Genomic DNA, 16,512 nt, shown 5'->3' on the forward strand with positions numbered 1-16,512 from the left:
TTTTTAGAGTCTAAATTCTCACACATTTTCTCTTATTTTCTTGTTCTTATTCTCATACTTTCTTTTTAGAATTTTATGGGAATTATGTGCAAGTTAGGCTAGAGTATTTAGGTGAGGCTAGAGATGATCTTATATGTGTAGTGAACTTATTTGAATTTTTGATTCTCCAATGGTTTGTAAGTTTTATACATTTGAGTAAATAATTTTCTTTTATCATATTTCTTCTTCTTATCAATATATTTTATTGTCAACTCTCATATAAATCTAGTCAAGCTCTTTTTATGTGATTGTTGCATTATATGATATATTGATCGGTATTATTTTATGAGTAGTCTTTTACTGCATTATTGCCAACGGTATATTGTCGCTCTTGGATTTCTCATAAGATAATTTTTCCTAATTCTAAATGTTAGAATTTTATTTACTCGAATACATTTTTAATTCATATGTTCTTCAAATATTTATTTTCCGATTGATTGTTTGGGATGTGAAACTTTCAATTGAGTCAATTTATGAATCAAAATCCAAATAGGTGAACAAAGCATATGGAGGATTCTCAAAGCCTTACCACTTTTATTTATTGAATTTTCTCCATTTTAAATTGTTCATAAAATCATCAAAAATACTCATTCTTTTTCTTTGTTTGATTGCTTACTTTCCTAACGTTTTTTATTTGCTAATCATTTCTTGTTCAATTTAACACTTCCTTGTGGGATCGACCGTTCAAATTGTACTACAATTGACCGCTTGTTTTTGTACACGTTTGGGCGTAATCACTTGGGCATTCCTTGATCTCCTGGAAAACCAAGAAACAACCCACGGTTTCGCGATCAAGTGCAGAAGCGGAATATCACTCCATGGCATCGGCTTGCTGTGAGGTTACTTGGCTGTGGTATGTCTTACATGATCTCAGAGTTAATCATTCACAACTAGTTAAGCTATATTGTGACAATCAAGCAACACTCCACATTGCCTTTAATCTTGTGTTTCACGCGCGTACCAAGCACATAGAAATTGATTGCCATCTTATAAGAGAAAAGATTCAGGCTGGAATAATCAAGACTTTCCACATATCTACATTGAAGCAACCAGCATACATCTTTACAAAGTCATTGGCATTACCATAATTTTTGAACTTACTCAGCAAGTTAAGAACAATTAATATCTATTCTAACTTGAGAGGGAGTGTTAAGAAAAATACGGGATCTTAGAAGTAAAATGATCATTGACTTTTATGAATATCATTGATTTGATTCTTTCCCTTGTAATATGAAATAGAATAGGAAATGTAGTCTGAATAGAGCAGACTTTTAAGATCATTTTTATGTATATATATTTCCCATTAGAACTTAATGGACATTAAGCTTTTCATAGCAACTAAATTATTAATCCCTTATGATGATGATGATGATCTGTTTTCATTTTTATATTTTCTCTGAATTTCTTCTTGGGTTAGATTATGGTTTTTGTAAGGTGCTTTCATTGATTCCTTCATATGCATTGCTTGATCTACTAGTTTTGATTTCTGGTTTATTGACGTATGATTTGCTGTGTCGTTCAAGATGGCCTCTTTTTGTTTGATTTTCACCTTCCACCGAAGAACCCTGATGTTCACCTCCCATTATTTTGTTCGTGTCGTTCCCAAAACATCCAGAGAAGGCCTTATTGAATTCGTAGTTTCGTACTTGACAACCAAAAAAAAAAAAATTTATTTTTTAACATCCCTTAGCCAGCTGGTAGCCTTTTACTAAAATAATAAGGGTCCTTTTAATTTGTTGATTTAATTTTTTAATTTGAGTTGAGATATAATTTTATCTAAGAGTTTTTTACTATAATTAAAAAGTTAGAAGTGATGATTTTTGAGAGTTTTTTACTGTAATAAAATTTAAATTCTAAACTCAAATCGATAAAATAAACGGGACCTAAATGTCCCTCCATACCCTCATCACGAGTTGTTTGGTTGGGAGATTCGTATCCCGATTCAAATCATAGTTCGTAATTCGTTACAGTATTTTTTCTCACAAAAAATACACGTAAATAAAAAATAGTTATAATATCATGATTCTAAACCACGAACTAAACGTAAGTTGAAATAAAAAAACAAAAGTTAAAAAATGAAGGGCTGAGATTTAATGGGGACCAGCCCATTCGTTTATCAACTGGGGCACTATAGCCAACGCCATTAAGATCCGTTTTGTTCATGGATTAAAATCATGTGATTAGAATTATTTTTGATTTACGTATATTTTTTGTGAGAAAAAATACTGTAGCGAACTATGAATCATGATTCGAATTAGGGAACGAATCCCTTTACCAAATGGGCTCTATTTAATTGTTTCTTTATTTTTTTAACTACATCAACACTTGCGGACCACGTAACCGCAACTAATATTAATATATGCGTGGTTCATTTTATTTATTTAAAAATTTAATTTTAAATTTTTACGGTTAATATTTTTTTAAAAATATTCCCTTTAATTATTTTATTATAATTAAAAATTTTAAAAAAATATTATATTTTAACTCAAATTAAAAATTTAAATTCATAAAGTTAACCGACGTAGCAGTAAAATTTTACCGTACCGCTAAAAGGCCCACCCAAGCCTACTTGAAGTTTCATCCGCTTGAAAGGAGTCTCTTTTATCATTCGCCCGAAGAAGTCCCATGGGTACTCATGGCCCAAGCAGCAAGAGCGACAAGGAAAGACCGTCGTCCTCCTCCAAATCTGGACGGCGGAGCAGAAGATCTGACGACTCCGAATTCGACGATTACTCCGACTCGGACAGGTCGGACAGCCGCGACTCGTCGCCGGTCAGGAGCAAGCGCCGAGACAGAGACAGTCGCAGCAAGAGCAGCCGCCGGAGCCGGCGCCGTGGGAGGGACTCCGATGAATCCTCCGGAAGCAGCGACGACAGCGATGACCGTGGACGCAAGAAGAAGAGGTCGTCGAGGGAGATTACGGAAGAGGAAATTGCCGAGTACATGTCTAAGAAAGCGCAGAAAAAGGTTTTGGATTCGGAACGGGAATCTAGGGTTTTTCGATCAATTAGTTTTTGGCGATTCTGAGATTCTGATTCCTTTTCCTTTCCTTTTGATTTCGTAGGCACTGCGAGTTGCGAAGAAGTTGAAGGCTCCGACGGTTTCTGGCTATTCAAATGATTCGAATCCCTTCGGTGATTCTAATCTCAACGAGAAGTGAGTTTCTTTTGCCAAATTCTTATGTAGAATTGGAATTGTTTGGGTAAATTGTGTGAATTAGAAATCTTAGTTTGTAATGTGTAATCTGTAGATTTGTGTGGCGGAAGAAGATCGAGCGTGACATTACTCATGGAGCTTCTCTTGACATGTTTTCAGTTAAAGCTGAGAAAAAAAAACAGAAAGAAAGGATGGTGCGTCTAATTACTTCTCTGCTTGTTATTTGTGTTTAAATTTCTTGTCTGTCTAGTACCGAAGTTGTAAATTTTTATTTTATTTTATTTTTTTAATGTACAAGTTAGAGACTTGTTTCGGCTTTGGTTTCCATATGTGGATGTGTATTGTCTTGGAGCTTGTTTGAAGAAGTTACTTAAAATTCATGGCAAAATATAAAGGGTGTAAGGAGTTTTCGACACATTTTATTGAGGCTTCATCATAAATACATTAGTAGGAATTGATGGCAAAATGAATTATTCACTCCTCCCATGCTTTATGAAATATGAAAGTGGTTCCTTTGTGTGTGTGTTTTTTTTTTTTTTTTTTTTTTTTTTTTTTTTTTTTATTTTTTTTTTTTTTTATTTTTTTTTTTTTTTATTTTTTTTTTTTTTTATTTTTTTTTTTTTTTGATTTTTTGTTTTTTTTTTTTTTTTTTTTTTTTTTTTTTTTTTCGAATTCTGGTCTACTATATCCTTTCCAAACAAACTTTATGTGGGTGATGTTGTGTCTATATCTTGATCTGGGACTGCTGTAAGTTTTAAGTTTTAATATTTTTCTTGTGAATTTAAAATGCAGGCAGAGATAGAAAAGGTTAAAAAGAGAAGAGAAGAAAGGGCACTTGAAAAGGCACGGCATGAGGAAGAAATGGTCAGTTTACCCCTATGCGGCGAGTTTTCTTTTTGTCTTTGTTTTTCCCACCAATCCGGTTAGATAATGTCGACAGGAGAATTATGATATCCTGCCATTGTTCTTTCCTTAATTTGTTGCAATTTGGTTCATCAACTGTGTTTTTTCTGCAGGCATTGTTAGCCAGAGAACGTGCTCGGGCTGAATACCAGGACTGGGAGAAGAAAGAAGAAGAGGTACAATACTAATTAGCTATCAATATCTGCATCCCATAATTACTCATTTTACTATTGTAAAGCTCGCGTTTCTTGTTGCAAGGTTCTTGTAGCCATGATTGCATTTTCGTTTCTTTTTACTTGTAAACTGATTAATTCATTTGTTCTATATACAGTTTCATTTTGATCAAAGCAAAGTCAGGTCTGAGATTAGATTGCGTGAAGGACGTGTAAAGCCTATTGATATATTGTCCAAGCACCTCAACGGCTCAGATGATTTTGATATAGATATAAATGAGCCTTATCTGGTTTTCAAGGTATGTATCCCTTGTTAGTCTTGAGCTTTCTCTCATAACCTTGTACATTCCTTTTCTTCTTTGATTTTTCTTCTTTCATGAAGTGAATAAAATCAGTAATCAAAGTTTCGTCTTCATGTTATGTTTTCGGGTGGCATAGTTACTATGTAGCTTGTAATATGTTTGGGAATCTCGTGAAACATAGGCACTGAAAAAAAACATCATGCAGGGATTGACAGTAAAAGAAATGGAAGAGCTCCGCGATGATATCAAAATGCATCTGGATTTGGACAGGGCAACATTAACACATATAGAGTATTGGGAGGTATTCCTCATTTTCCGTTTCCTTAATACACGCATACTATGAACCTTGCTAGAGTCTTCAATTTACAAGTTCTCCGATTTCTTATTTCTTTTTTGGTTATATTTTAGATATATATATATATATATATATATATATATATATATAATGATCTCCTAGCTACATGCAATAGCATGATGTCTTTGTGTACTGCAATAGAGTTTTTTCATTATAATAATTACTTGGACTTGATATGATCACCTGAAACTTGTTTATGTACGTATACATTGCAAAGATGATTGCTGTAAATGCTTATGTTGGACTTGTCTTGATAAGTGCCATTCAACAGGCGCTTCTGGTTGTTTGTGATTGGGAGCTAGCAGAAGCTAGGAAGAAAGATGCATTGGATCGAGCTAGGGTGCGTGGGGAGGAGCCTCCTGCTGAGTTGCTTGCAGAAGAAAGGGGCCTGCACTCTAGCATTGAAACTGATGTGAGGAACCTCTTAGAAGGAAAGAGTTATGGCGAATTGGAGGCACTGCAATCTCAGATCGAGTCACAGATGCGTTCTGGCTCAGCTAAAGTGGTTGAGTACTGGGAGGCTATCCTGAAACGCCTTCACATATACAAGGCCAAGGTACTTATCATTAAATTCTTCAATGCATGTGTATCTTTTTTTAAAACTACTGTCTTGTTCCTCACTGGTCAATTGCTACAAACAGGCTTCTTTGAAGGAAATCCACGCGAAAATGTTGCGCCAGTACTTGCATCGCCTTGAGCAACCAGTGGATGGTGAAGAAAGATTGGAGACTGCTCATGATTTAAAATATGAAGAGGAGAGAGAGAGTGAACATGATGTTGAAGGTACACTTTCTTTTTCATTTGTGAGTTTGACGTTGTTGTATCATTAATACTTTGCTAATCTTATATCTTTTCCTTATTTAGATTCTCGGCCATATTCTCCAGAGCCCGTGAAGGAAGCAGAAATTTGTGAGGCTGAAGAAGAGGGTGAAGAAGAGGCTGGATCGTTTTCGCCAGAACTATTGCATGGTGATGAAAACGAGGAAGCAATTGACCCTGAAGAGGACAGGGCTATTTTGGTAACTTACATATCAGAATGCTTTTGATTTACTTGCAAGTATGAAGTACAAACATCTTTATGACCATATTGACTCCTTTGGTATATCAACAGGAACGGAAGCGTATTGCTGTCTTAGAAGAGCAGCAAAGAAGGTATCAAGAAGCCATGGCATCAAAGTCAGCTCCACCAGTAGACAACTTCGAGACGAAGGCCATGAAAGCCATGGGAACCATGGAGGAAGGGGATGCAGTCTTCGGCTCGGGTGCTGAAGTGAACCTGGATTCACAGGTATCTATCTGTTCTCCTCTTCGTTTATCTTATTTACTTTTGCTCTTGATACCTTTAGAAATTTAATTTTGTTCCCATGCCAATCAGGTGTACTGGTGGCACGATAAGTACCGACCGAGAAAGCCGAAATATTTCAACCGGGTTCATACCGGCTACGAGTGGAATAAATACAACCAGACTCACTATGATCACGATAACCCACCTCCGAAGATTGTACAAGGATACAAGTTCAACATCTTCTATCCAGACCTTGTTGACAAGACAAAGGCTCCAAATTTCACTATTGAGAAGGATGGGAATAGTAGTGAGACATGCATTATACGTTTCCATGCAGGGCCACCTTATGAGGACATTGTATGTTTCTCTTGATCCTACGTTTATTTTTACTTTTACTTTTACTTTTTATTTTTAAGTTGCTCTTAATGGTTGTTGTTGTTGTATCACAGGCTTTCCGGATTGTGAACAAGGAATGGGAATACTCTCACAAGAAGGGATTCAAATGCACATTTGAGCGTGGAATTCTGCATGTTTACTTCAACTTTAAACGTTACCGCTACCGAAGGTGAAATGAGGTATGTTACGTTTATGTGGGGACACCTGTGAAATATTGGTTAGTGAAGTTCATCGAGTTGGTAGACAAGTCCTGAACTTCTGTTTTTTTGCAATAGAATTTTGTGAATAATACTTGATTTTTGGCTAATTGTGCTTGAGGGCTGAGTCTAATTATGTAACAGATGTAACTTTATTACTATTACGATTTTGCATTGGCTCTTTCAAGTTTCAATGTCTTTCTCAACTTTTTAACACGCATTTTCTAGATTCTCATGTGTCTTTGCCGGGCCTGGGCGCAGGAATTCAGGTTGGGCTCTTTACAGGATTAAAACAAAATCTTAGCTTGGAGAATACCACAGCTACGTCATCACAATATAATCAGAATTCCAAATATACCCTTACATTACCAGCTGTTATTAACCGGTAACTGCTATGATACAAGTTGTTGACCAATCGGTAACCGCCGTGATACTGAACGGCTGGTGGTTTTTGTTTAGTAACCATCGTGATACCGGCCAGTATCCAACCGTGACACCAGTGGAACCAACCATAGCTTTCTATCAAAGATACTTAAAAAATCACAATAATTCACCAAATCAAACAAATGACTTGCACAGAAAACACATAAAACAAACGGTTCCCTGCTGGTGATGCCGTTACGCCGATTGACCTTCATCTTCCTCGGCAATAGTGACCAGAGTGGTGACGAGTTTTTGATGAATGACTGTTAGCAGATTGATGAGATCTTGCTGTTGTTCTCATCGTGAAGATGCAATCTTTCCATATTCCGTCGCGAAGCGCGTAGATCTAAAGAAGACCATGTCGATAGCACTGAGGAAAACCAGATCTCTCGGAGATGTGTTGCCTATGATCCTCGGATAGAGATTGTCGTTTTCACTAGCGATATTTGCACAGGGATCTAGAAAGCGATTTCTTTCTAGATCTCGTTATGAAGAGCGAAGGTGAGGGGAAGACTAGATTGCCCATGAATCTACCTCGTAGAGTCAAGGCCTCAGCGTTGCTCATCATCGATCGACGAGAGAGAATCTGATGGTTTAACTTTGAGGGTGGTTTAGACTTTTTAGTTTAACTTTTGTTCTTCCACATGGCAGAAAAATTGAGAGTTTTTCCCCCTGTGGTAGAAGTCGATCCTCACCCAATTTTGTGGTATGCAGCATAAATATTCCATTCAGGTTCATCCCGTTTGAAACCTTGAAATGGGCCAGGTTTGTCAACAATGTAACATTCTCTCTCTCTGTTTTCTCTCTCATCTCTATGCGCGCAAACACACAAATGGAGGGGACAAGAAAAACAAAATGGTAGGAACAAAAAACAAAGAATTATGCTTCCTAATTCAGGGAAGATGTCCTATTCTTCAACCAATGATATGTGAAGAACATCACATAGTACTATGATAATCTAATAGCTACATGTCATGAAGAAGTCGAATAATATGAAACTTAGAACGTCATGCTTAAGTAATAATATGTAACAAATTACAAATCGTCTATCCTTTATCTTCCTTTCAATGACATGCCACTTAAAGTTAGTGTTAATAATTTATTGATGGGGGGATTTAGAAGTTTTCATTTAGCAATATTTCTTGGAAAATGAAGGTTCTTACCCTATCATGATTCGTAATTTGGAATTACCCCACCATTGTCCTCTCTCATCTCTCTCCTTGTTTGTTGATACTATAAATGGTAACCATGATTGCTACTCCCCACGCATTAGGGAAGCAAAAACTGTTATAATATATTTTATACGAAATGTTGAGTAATAACATTCATTTGACTAATCCCATTCTCTGGAAAGGCACTTTTTTAAAAAAAAAAAAAAAATGTCATGTTGCCCATTTTATAGGCTGATTTCCATGATTATTCATGTGAATTTTTCTTTCTTTTGAGAGGAAATGGGAGATATGTCATTCCAAATAGCAAAATTCAACAATGGAGCAAAAAGATCGAGCACACACCATCTATACTTGTTTGGTCTGAATGCTTATGCCTTTCATGTCCCATACAAATGAAAAAGGCTTCCATAATGTACATGTGTAAATGTATAGATTGTCTATTTTGTCATTCTTACACATGCACATTGGTAGGAGGTCTGTTTTATATTTTACGTGTTATATTCAATATAACATCATACTGATCAGTTCAATTATTATGCGACATGTTAGTATCAATTCATCTGTTGTAAGATAAAAATGACCTATATAAAATAGTTTCACATATTTTTCCCTTAACGTATAGCTGGATTTTCTTGCCGTTGTACATTGAAAGATTGTTATATCAGAAGACTATAGTTCACCTTTTTTTTTTTAAACGACAACATAAGTTTGCTTGATTTGCTTCATAAGTATTCTAAAATCTGAACTATAACTCAAAGTTGTTGAGAACTTGATAAGATGATGAGGATTGCGCTTTTAAAATCTAACAAATAACGTTAGTAATTAGTGCTCCTCTCAATTGAATCCTGCCAATTAAACCATGCTTAATGCAGAAATAACACCACTAACTTGGATGGATTTTTCTAGAGCCCTTTGGCAGTTCTCCACTAGCCAAAGAATTTTATTGGAGCAGAGAGGCTCTCTCTCTCTCCCTCCCCCACTCACTCTCTCTCCCTTGGACCAGTTAAAATGCAACGGGTGATCCCAAAATCATCGTTTTTATAATGCAAACGTGACAAAAAGCTTCACACTATTCCAATGCAGATTCTAGCACTGAACACTTCTCTTAAGGTCCTGTTTTTTTCGTTGATTCGAGTTTAGAATTTGAATTTTGATACAGTAAAAAGCTCTCAGAAACAGTCACATCTAATTTTTTTATTACAGTAAAAAGCTCTCACACAATATCACATCTCAACTTAAATTAAAAACTCGAATTAGCGAACCGAACGGGCCCTTAATCTTTCTCCTTTTGCCATTTGGATCGAGTGTCAAAGAACTCAACACTTAAAATATACAATTATCGTGCATTTTTGTTGGTGCTTTCTCATTTTGACAATGAGAAGCCAAACGCCTTTTTATTACTGCTTTCTTTATGTGACACTAATGGTGTCCTAGTTTGACAATTGCCAAAATTTTCTGTATGCCAAATGCTTTCTCTATTTTTCTAAGGCAAATTTGCTTTTTTTTTTCTTCTTTTGTAACCAGAAAATCTGTGCTAAATAAATCCCATGTCGGGGAATCCTTGGGCCTGCTTGTTTTTGTTTTTGTTTTTATTTTTCACGTTTTTCGAAACTAAAAAATGAAAACACAATCTAAAAACTTTTTAAAAAATAAAAACAAAAACGTTTTTGTCTTTTTGTGAAAAATTGAAAACGAAAAAAAGACGTTTTCATTTTCACGTTTTCGTTTTTTAAAAACGGATTTCAATTTTTTTTTCTTCTCTCTCTTCTCCAGCCGAAGAAGACGCGGGACATCCGGCAAAAGCCCACCGTCGCTCCTCTCCGACTGGCCCGCCACCATCTTCTCCAACTGCCCGCCACCGTCTTCTCCGACTGCCCACCGCGCCCCCCCGGGGTGCCTGCGACTACGACCCCTCCCTCCCCAGTCTTCTCCGACTAAAATACAATGTTGTCCACAGACTACCAGGTGAATGAAAAAAAGTTGAATAAATCAGGAAATAAGTAAAAAAGTATAGTTGCATTTGTATAGAATGGGTGAAAATCTGAGGGCAGAATAGGGATAAGGGAATAAGAAATAAAAGGTTAAACAACATAACGTATTTAATATATTTAATATTATTATTTATTCAATATATTATTAATTTAAATATTATTACATGTTTTCAAAAATTAAACCACTAAACGCAGTTTCAGAAATAATTTTAAAATAAAAATGAAAACGTTTTCATTTTTATTTTCATACAAAAAAATAAAATTATTTTAAAACTAATTCTAAACGCACCCCTTATTCCTTATTTCTTGGATCATTTCCAAGTTTCCAACTTTTCTTGTACAAAATAAAGCATCTGATCCTAGTTTTTTTTAAGGTCCTTTCGGCCCATCATATCCATCCTTGGGTTCACTTTGGCTCACGTGGGCTACTTCAAATCAGTCGTTATAGGCATCATTTACACCACCTTTTTACATCCACTCCTTCACATGAATATTCAAAGACCTAAAAAAAAAAAAAAGCCTCTTTAACACAAATGGTTCTTTTTAGTTATTTGAATAGTTGGGATCCTTTTATAAATAGAATAAAGTAATGGACTAATTAGTTATTTTGCTTGTTTTATTTTCTTCCCATTGTTGAGCTGGACTTGGTTCACGCTGTGCGTGCCTTTCCTCTCAACAATATATGTTTTTGTTTTGTACTCATGCATGTTTTCAGATGAATGAGAAATGAATCTTTCCTCTCCAACTTTCTCCAATATTCTTTAATATAATATCTAATAAAACGCCTTTTGAACTCCTATGGAAAAGGAAGTCTTCATACTCACATTTACGAGCCTTCGGTTGTCTATGTTATAGCTCCACATTAGCTAGACATAGAACCAAGTTCTCTCCTCGTGCTACCAAAGCTGTTTTCCTGGGTTATCCACCTGGATACAAAGGATACAAGCTTCTTGATCTCACCACCAATGCCATTTTCATTTCACGTGATGTCGTTTTTCATGAGTTTATCATCCCTTTTTGTGATTCTACTTCCAAATCTAGTTCTCAGGATTTCTTTTCTGATCGCGTCTTGCCACTTTCTCTTCTTGATCATCCTTCCCCACTGCCTCTTGTTGACCCTGCTCATACCGCTATCACACATCCCACTTGTCCTCGAAAACCTCATTCTTATTTGTAGGATTACCACTGTTCTTCCATTACTTATGTTTCCAGTTCCACTGCTCACCCATGGTCTAAAGTGCCCTCTTATGACAAGATGTCCATTCCTCATAAAACTATAGTTTGTTCCATTTCTTCAAATGTTGAACCTACCACTTTTACTGAGGCTGTTGCTGTTCCAGAGTGGCGTGAAGCCATGTTAGTCGAGCTGATGGTTCCATAGAGCATTACAAAGCTCGCTTAGTTGCTAAGCGTTTTACTCAACAAGAGAGTGTTGATTACTTTGATACCTTTTCACCAGTAGCAAAATTGGTTATTGTGAAAACATTGCTTGCCTTAGTAGCCATTCATTGATGGAGTTTAACCCAACTCGATGTCAATAACGCCTTCTTGCATGGTGATCTTGATGAGGAAGTATACATGTCCTTGCCTCTTGGTCTTCACCGTAAGGGGGAGACTATGCCTAATAATGTCATTTGTAAGCTTCATAAGTCCCTCTATGGACTTAGGCAAGCCTCCCGATAGTGGTTCTCAAAATTCTCAAGTGTTCTCACTGCTAAAAGTTTCAAGCAGTCAACTGCAGACAATTCATTGTTCACTAAAATTCAAGGCTCTTCATTTATAGTTCTTTTAGTGTATGTTGATGACATTGTGATTGCTAGCAATGACTTGAACTTTGTGGTTCTTAAAATTCTCAAGTGTTCTCACTGCTAAAGGTTTCAAGCAGTCAACTACAGACAATTCATTGTTCACTAAAATTCAAGGCTCTTCATTTATAGTTCTTTTAGTCTATGTTGATGACATTGTGATTGCTAGCAATGACTTGAACTATGTGACATCTTTCAAACAGTTCCTTGACAACAAATTTAAACTCAAGGACCTTGGAGACTTGAAATATTTTCTTGAACTTGAGGTTGCTACGTCTGCTAAAGGAATCTCAATTAGCCAGAGACATTATGCCTTGGAACTTCTCTTGGATTCAGGACATCTTGGCTGCAAGACAAGGAAAACACCCATGGATGGTGATGTGAAGCTCTCCCAAAATGATGGAGAAGCACTGGAAGATCCTTCCCAGTATAGAAGATTAATTGGAAAATTGTTGTATCTCACTATCACACGACCGGATCTCTCATATTCAGTGAATCGGTTAAGTCAATTTCTTGCTAATCCTAAAGTGACTCATTGGCAGGCAGCTTGTCGTGTTCTACGATACTTGAAGGGCACGGTTGGTCAGGGTCTTTTCTTCTCTTCTACCTCGGCAATATAGTTGAAAGCATTTGCTGACTCATATTGGGCTACTTGTCTTGATACAAGAAAGTCCATTAGTGGTTTTTGTGTTTTCATTGGAGACTCACTTGTCTCATGGAAATCTAAGAAACAACAGACAGTGTCAAGGTCTTCCACAGAGGCTGAATACCGATCCATGGCAAATGCAACTTGTGAGATCATCTGGCTGCTCTCCCTTCTCAAGGATCTGCATGTGGATCACCATAAACCAACAGTGTTGTTCTGTGATAACCATGCAGCTTTGCATATAGCGGCCAATCGTGTTTTTCACGAGCGTACAAAACACATAGAAATCAATTGTCACCTTGTTAGAGAGAAGATTCAAGCTGGTATACTAAAGACGCTGCATGTTTCTTCACAACATCAGTTAGCAGACTTGCTAACAAAGCCTCTATTTTCTGGACAATTTCATGCTCTACTTGGCAAGATGGGAATTCATAACATCCATTCTCTATCTTGAGGGGGAGTATTAGAATAGTTGGGATCCTTTTGTAAATAGAATAAAGTAATGGACTAATTAGCTATTTTGCTTGTTTTATTTTCTTCCCCTTGCTGAGCTGGACTTGGTTCACACTATGTGTGACTTTCCTCTCAACAATATGTGTTTTTGTTTTGTACTCTGCACGTTTTTAGATGAATGAGAAATGAATCATTTCTCTCCAACTTTCTCCAATATTCTCTAATATTAGGAGATGTTTGGTTCATGGATTAGAACCATGTGATTAGAATTATTTTCGATTTACGTGTATTTTTTGTGAGAGAAAATACTGTAGCGAACCACGAACCATGATTCGAATCAGGGAACAAATCTAGGTACCAAACATCCTCTTAATCTTTACTTTGACCCCGTAAAACGCCCCCTAAATGAAGAGGGTGCCACTTTTTTTTCAAATTGGTTTATTGACCTTTTGAAGTTCCATTTGGTGGCTAAAGACTACTTTAACAAGAAAACAAAACCTATCACTTAGTCATAAATACTACTTGGATGGAGATAATATGAAACAAAAAAAAAAAATAGATATGATTTTTTTCTAAAATGAGGATATAGTTATATATTTTAATTATCGAGTGGAGTATAATTGCATTTTTTTATTATAAAATGGGAATCGTTGAGAAAAAAAAAATTAAAGTATAAAGTTTTAATGAGAGCAGGTGCTCCACTCAGTAATATGTGGCTTCACTATTAACTCGACTAAAAAGTTTCCAAACCGTTGAAAGGGAATTATTCTTTGAAAAAGTACATATCTATATATCGTACAGTCTCAATACTAACCTAACCTAATTCACACACTTTCTTGATTTACAATTTGAATAATACGTTGGAGTTCCTGAACTACTTCCTTCATGGTAGGCCTATCTTCCTTCTTCTCCCTTAAACATGAAAGTGCAAGCTCTAGAACGAGCTTTAAGCTTGTCAAAACATCACTTGAAGAAGGCTTTTCCTCTTGCATTAGCCTTTGATCAACTATTTCCAGTATTGCATCACTTTTGGCTCTCCCTCTCACATAAGTTGCTAAATTCACATCATCTTGATCACGAGAGAAATCTATGGCCTTTTGGGATGTGAGAAGCTCAAGCAACACAACCCCATAACTATAAACATCACTCTTATCAGTTAACTGGTAGTTTCTGTAGTATTCGGGGTCTAAGTAACCAAGTGTTCCTTGAGCACATGTTGAGACATGACTCAGACCTGGAGAAGCCAATCTGGAGAGCCCAAAATCCGCTACTTTTGCGTTCATGCAATCGTCGAGAAGTATGTTAGTCGACTTGACGTCTCTATGGTAGATTGGAGTATGTGCAGAGGAGTGTAAATAAGTCAACGCTTCTGCGGTTTGTAGAGCTATTCTCAGCCTAGTTTTCCAATCCAAGAAGGTGGGATACTTACCTTGTAAATGGGCATGAAGAGTTCCGTTTGATACATATTCGTAAATCATCAATGGCTGCTCCGAATAGATGCAACAACCCAAAAGTTTAACCAGGTTCTTGTGATTAACTTGGGAAAGAATCCCAACTTCGTTTAGTACTTGTTCTGTGCTCTTGATGTTTCCCACTTTAGCAGACTTGACAGCAACAATAGTCCCGTCTTGGAGCTCGCCTTTATAGACTTCTCCGAAACCCCCACTTCCTAGAATCCTGTCTTTGGAAAATCCATTTGTTGCTTTCTTCACTTCTTTCAGGTTGAACACCTTGGCAGACTTCCCTCCATGGCACTCCAACATTTCTTCTCTCGCCTTGGCAAGCTTCGTGCGTTTAGAAGACAATCTGCAGGACTTTCTTACTCTAACTAGAGTCATAACCAAAGCTAGAGAGAAAAAGGAGATCACCCCAATTGAGACCTTTAAACTAAGGCCGACTTTTGCACTTCTCTTCTTTCTCAAGCAAGTTCCAAGAGAATGGTCCCATTGGTATCCCCTATTGCATATGCAGCGAAAAACACCACTATTTCCTGCAGGAGAACATTTGGAAGCGCCAGAGCAATCTTGTTGTGTCTTACAAACTGGTTCTTGTGGAGGGGCCCATTGAATCTCCAACCCTTCTTCCCACAGATTTGCGGGCTTTTCCATGTCCAAATGAAGGATGCTTCGGAAGGCTCTACAACCAGAACTGTGAAGCCTTATCTTGTAGGCGGAAGGCATCCCACCAGCGATGAATGTGCAACAAGGATCAAGGTCACTCGCACATTGGAAAGCTCGCTTTGAATCGACATGTCCCGAGCTCTCCAAGTAGCGGTGACATAGGCTAGAAGGGGTGCAGTTCAGGGGAGAGACCAGCAGGCGAGGAGAACAGTTGAGGAGGAAGATTGTGTTGGAGGAAGTGATGTTGAAGGGAAGGGACTGGTTTAACCACAGGCCTTCACCTACCTCCATGTCCCGAGTCACACATTTGCCAGGCAGCCATGGTGATGGCCTTACAACAAGGCGTTGAAGTTGTGCCATGATTCTTAGTACAACATAAGTAGTTCCATTAAGGGCATCAAAGTAAAGTTTCTTAGAGAAGGGATCACAACGAAGTGTATAATCTTTGTCGCCGCAGTTCGGGTTTGTGCTTAGAGGATATGGGACTTGTATGGGGCCACAAGGTGGACAAGTCTTTTGGGAAGAACAGTAATGGCTCAGACCAAGAAGGCAGAGGAAGTAGGTGAAGAGGGAGACAAGTTTTTTGCTTGTGTTGGCCATAACTTTGCATAAGAAAAAAGGGAAGGAAAGTTTAAGGTACATATGGGAAGGAAGATGGGTTAACATATAAAGGTTAGACGAAGAGAATAAAGTGGGCGAAATAAAAATTTTCAAAAAGTGGGCTTGTGAGAATCTGTGTAGAAAATGATTTAAAGTTTTTGCAGCATCCATAGTTCTGGTGGATTCCCCTAGTGGTGATTGGTGACTGTGTCAAAAGGGCGCCATTAATGGTCAAACATACATAATGATATCAAATTATTTTACTCCTTTCATTTGCATAAAAAACAAACATAACATTCAAATTGAACAGTTATGGATCAGAATTAGACAAAATAATATAATGGTTCTAATAATATCATTAAAAGTTGATTCTTTTTCATTTTAAGTGGGGAAAAAAAAAACATACATGTGGATCATGCATTTGGTAAAGTAGGTTGGTGAAACGAGAATAATACGAGATATATAAGAAAACAATCTCGCTCGTTTCTTCAGCAGG

At 37.0% G+C, this 16,512-nt stretch overlaps 3 protein-coding genes across 3 annotated transcripts; 2 read left to right on the top strand and 1 right to left on the bottom strand.

Moving 5' to 3' along the window:
• The first annotated feature begins 2,636 nt into the window (after positions 1-2,636).
• Positions 2,637-6,993, top strand: LOC21405436 (cactin). The gene is made up of 13 exons (XM_024167214.1): positions 2,637-3,006; positions 3,104-3,195; positions 3,290-3,389; positions 3,988-4,059; positions 4,212-4,274; positions 4,430-4,570; positions 4,779-4,874; positions 5,200-5,484; positions 5,570-5,711; positions 5,793-5,947; positions 6,040-6,216; positions 6,304-6,570; positions 6,663-6,993. Exons 1-13 carry the CDS (start codon positions 2,665-2,667, stop codon positions 6,780-6,782), a joined length of 2,052 nt encoding a protein of 683 aa, XP_024022982.1. The 5' UTR covers positions 2,637-2,664; the 3' UTR covers positions 6,783-6,993.
• A 4,654-nt stretch (positions 6,994-11,647) lies between these two features.
• On the top strand, positions 11,648-13,297 carry LOC112092056 (uncharacterized mitochondrial protein AtMg00810-like). Its single transcript, XM_024167225.1, has 3 exons — positions 11,648-11,748; positions 12,250-12,775; positions 12,818-13,297. Exons 1-3 carry the CDS (start codon positions 11,648-11,650, stop codon positions 13,295-13,297), a joined length of 1,107 nt encoding a protein of 368 aa, XP_024022993.1.
• An 803-nt stretch (positions 13,298-14,100) lies between these two features.
• LOC21405437 (wall-associated receptor kinase-like 20) lies at positions 14,101-16,016 on the bottom strand. Its single transcript, XM_010100558.2, has one exon. It carries the CDS (start codon positions 16,014-16,016, stop codon positions 14,121-14,123), a length of 1,896 nt encoding a protein of 631 aa, XP_010098860.1. The 3' UTR covers positions 14,101-14,120.
• Positions 16,017-16,512: the final 496 nt, after the last annotated feature.

Source organism: Morus notabilis, unplaced genomic scaffold (genome assembly GCF_000414095.1).
Source record: "Morus notabilis unplaced genomic scaffold, ASM41409v2 Scaffold124, whole genome shotgun sequence".
NCBI classification, from domain to species: Eukaryota; Viridiplantae; Streptophyta; class Magnoliopsida; order Rosales; family Moraceae; genus Morus; species Morus notabilis.

What these genes read in the sequence shown, in the direction of transcription:
- LOC21405436 (XM_024167214.1), top strand. Translation starts at nt 2,665, where the DNA reads ATGGGTACTCATGGCCCAAGCAGCAAGAGCGACAAGGAAAGACCGTCG. An exon ending in AAAAACAGAAAGAAAGGATG is followed by an intron (nt 3,390 to 3,987) that starts GTGCGTCTAATT and finishes TTTAAAATGCAG; the next exon opens with GCAGAGATAGAAAAGGTTAA. An exon ending in CACATATAGAGTATTGGGAG is followed by an intron (nt 4,875 to 5,199) that starts GTATTCCTCATT and finishes GCCATTCAACAG; the next exon opens with GCGCTTCTGGTTGTTTGTGA.
- LOC112092056 (XM_024167225.1), top strand. Translation starts at nt 11,648, where the DNA reads ATGTCCATTCCTCATAAAACTATAGTTTGTTCCATTTCTTCAAATGTT. An exon ending in CCAGAGTGGCGTGAAGCCAT is followed by an intron (nt 11,749 to 12,249) that starts GTTAGTCGAGCT and finishes AAAATTCTCAAG; the next exon opens with TGTTCTCACTGCTAAAGGTT. An exon ending in TACGATACTTGAAGGGCACG is followed by an intron (nt 12,776 to 12,817) that starts GTTGGTCAGGGT and finishes TCGGCAATATAG; the next exon opens with TTGAAAGCATTTGCTGACTC.
- LOC21405437 (XM_010100558.2), bottom strand. Translation starts at nt 16,016, where the DNA reads ATGGCCAACACAAGCAAAAAACTTGTCTCCCTCTTCACCTACTTCCTC.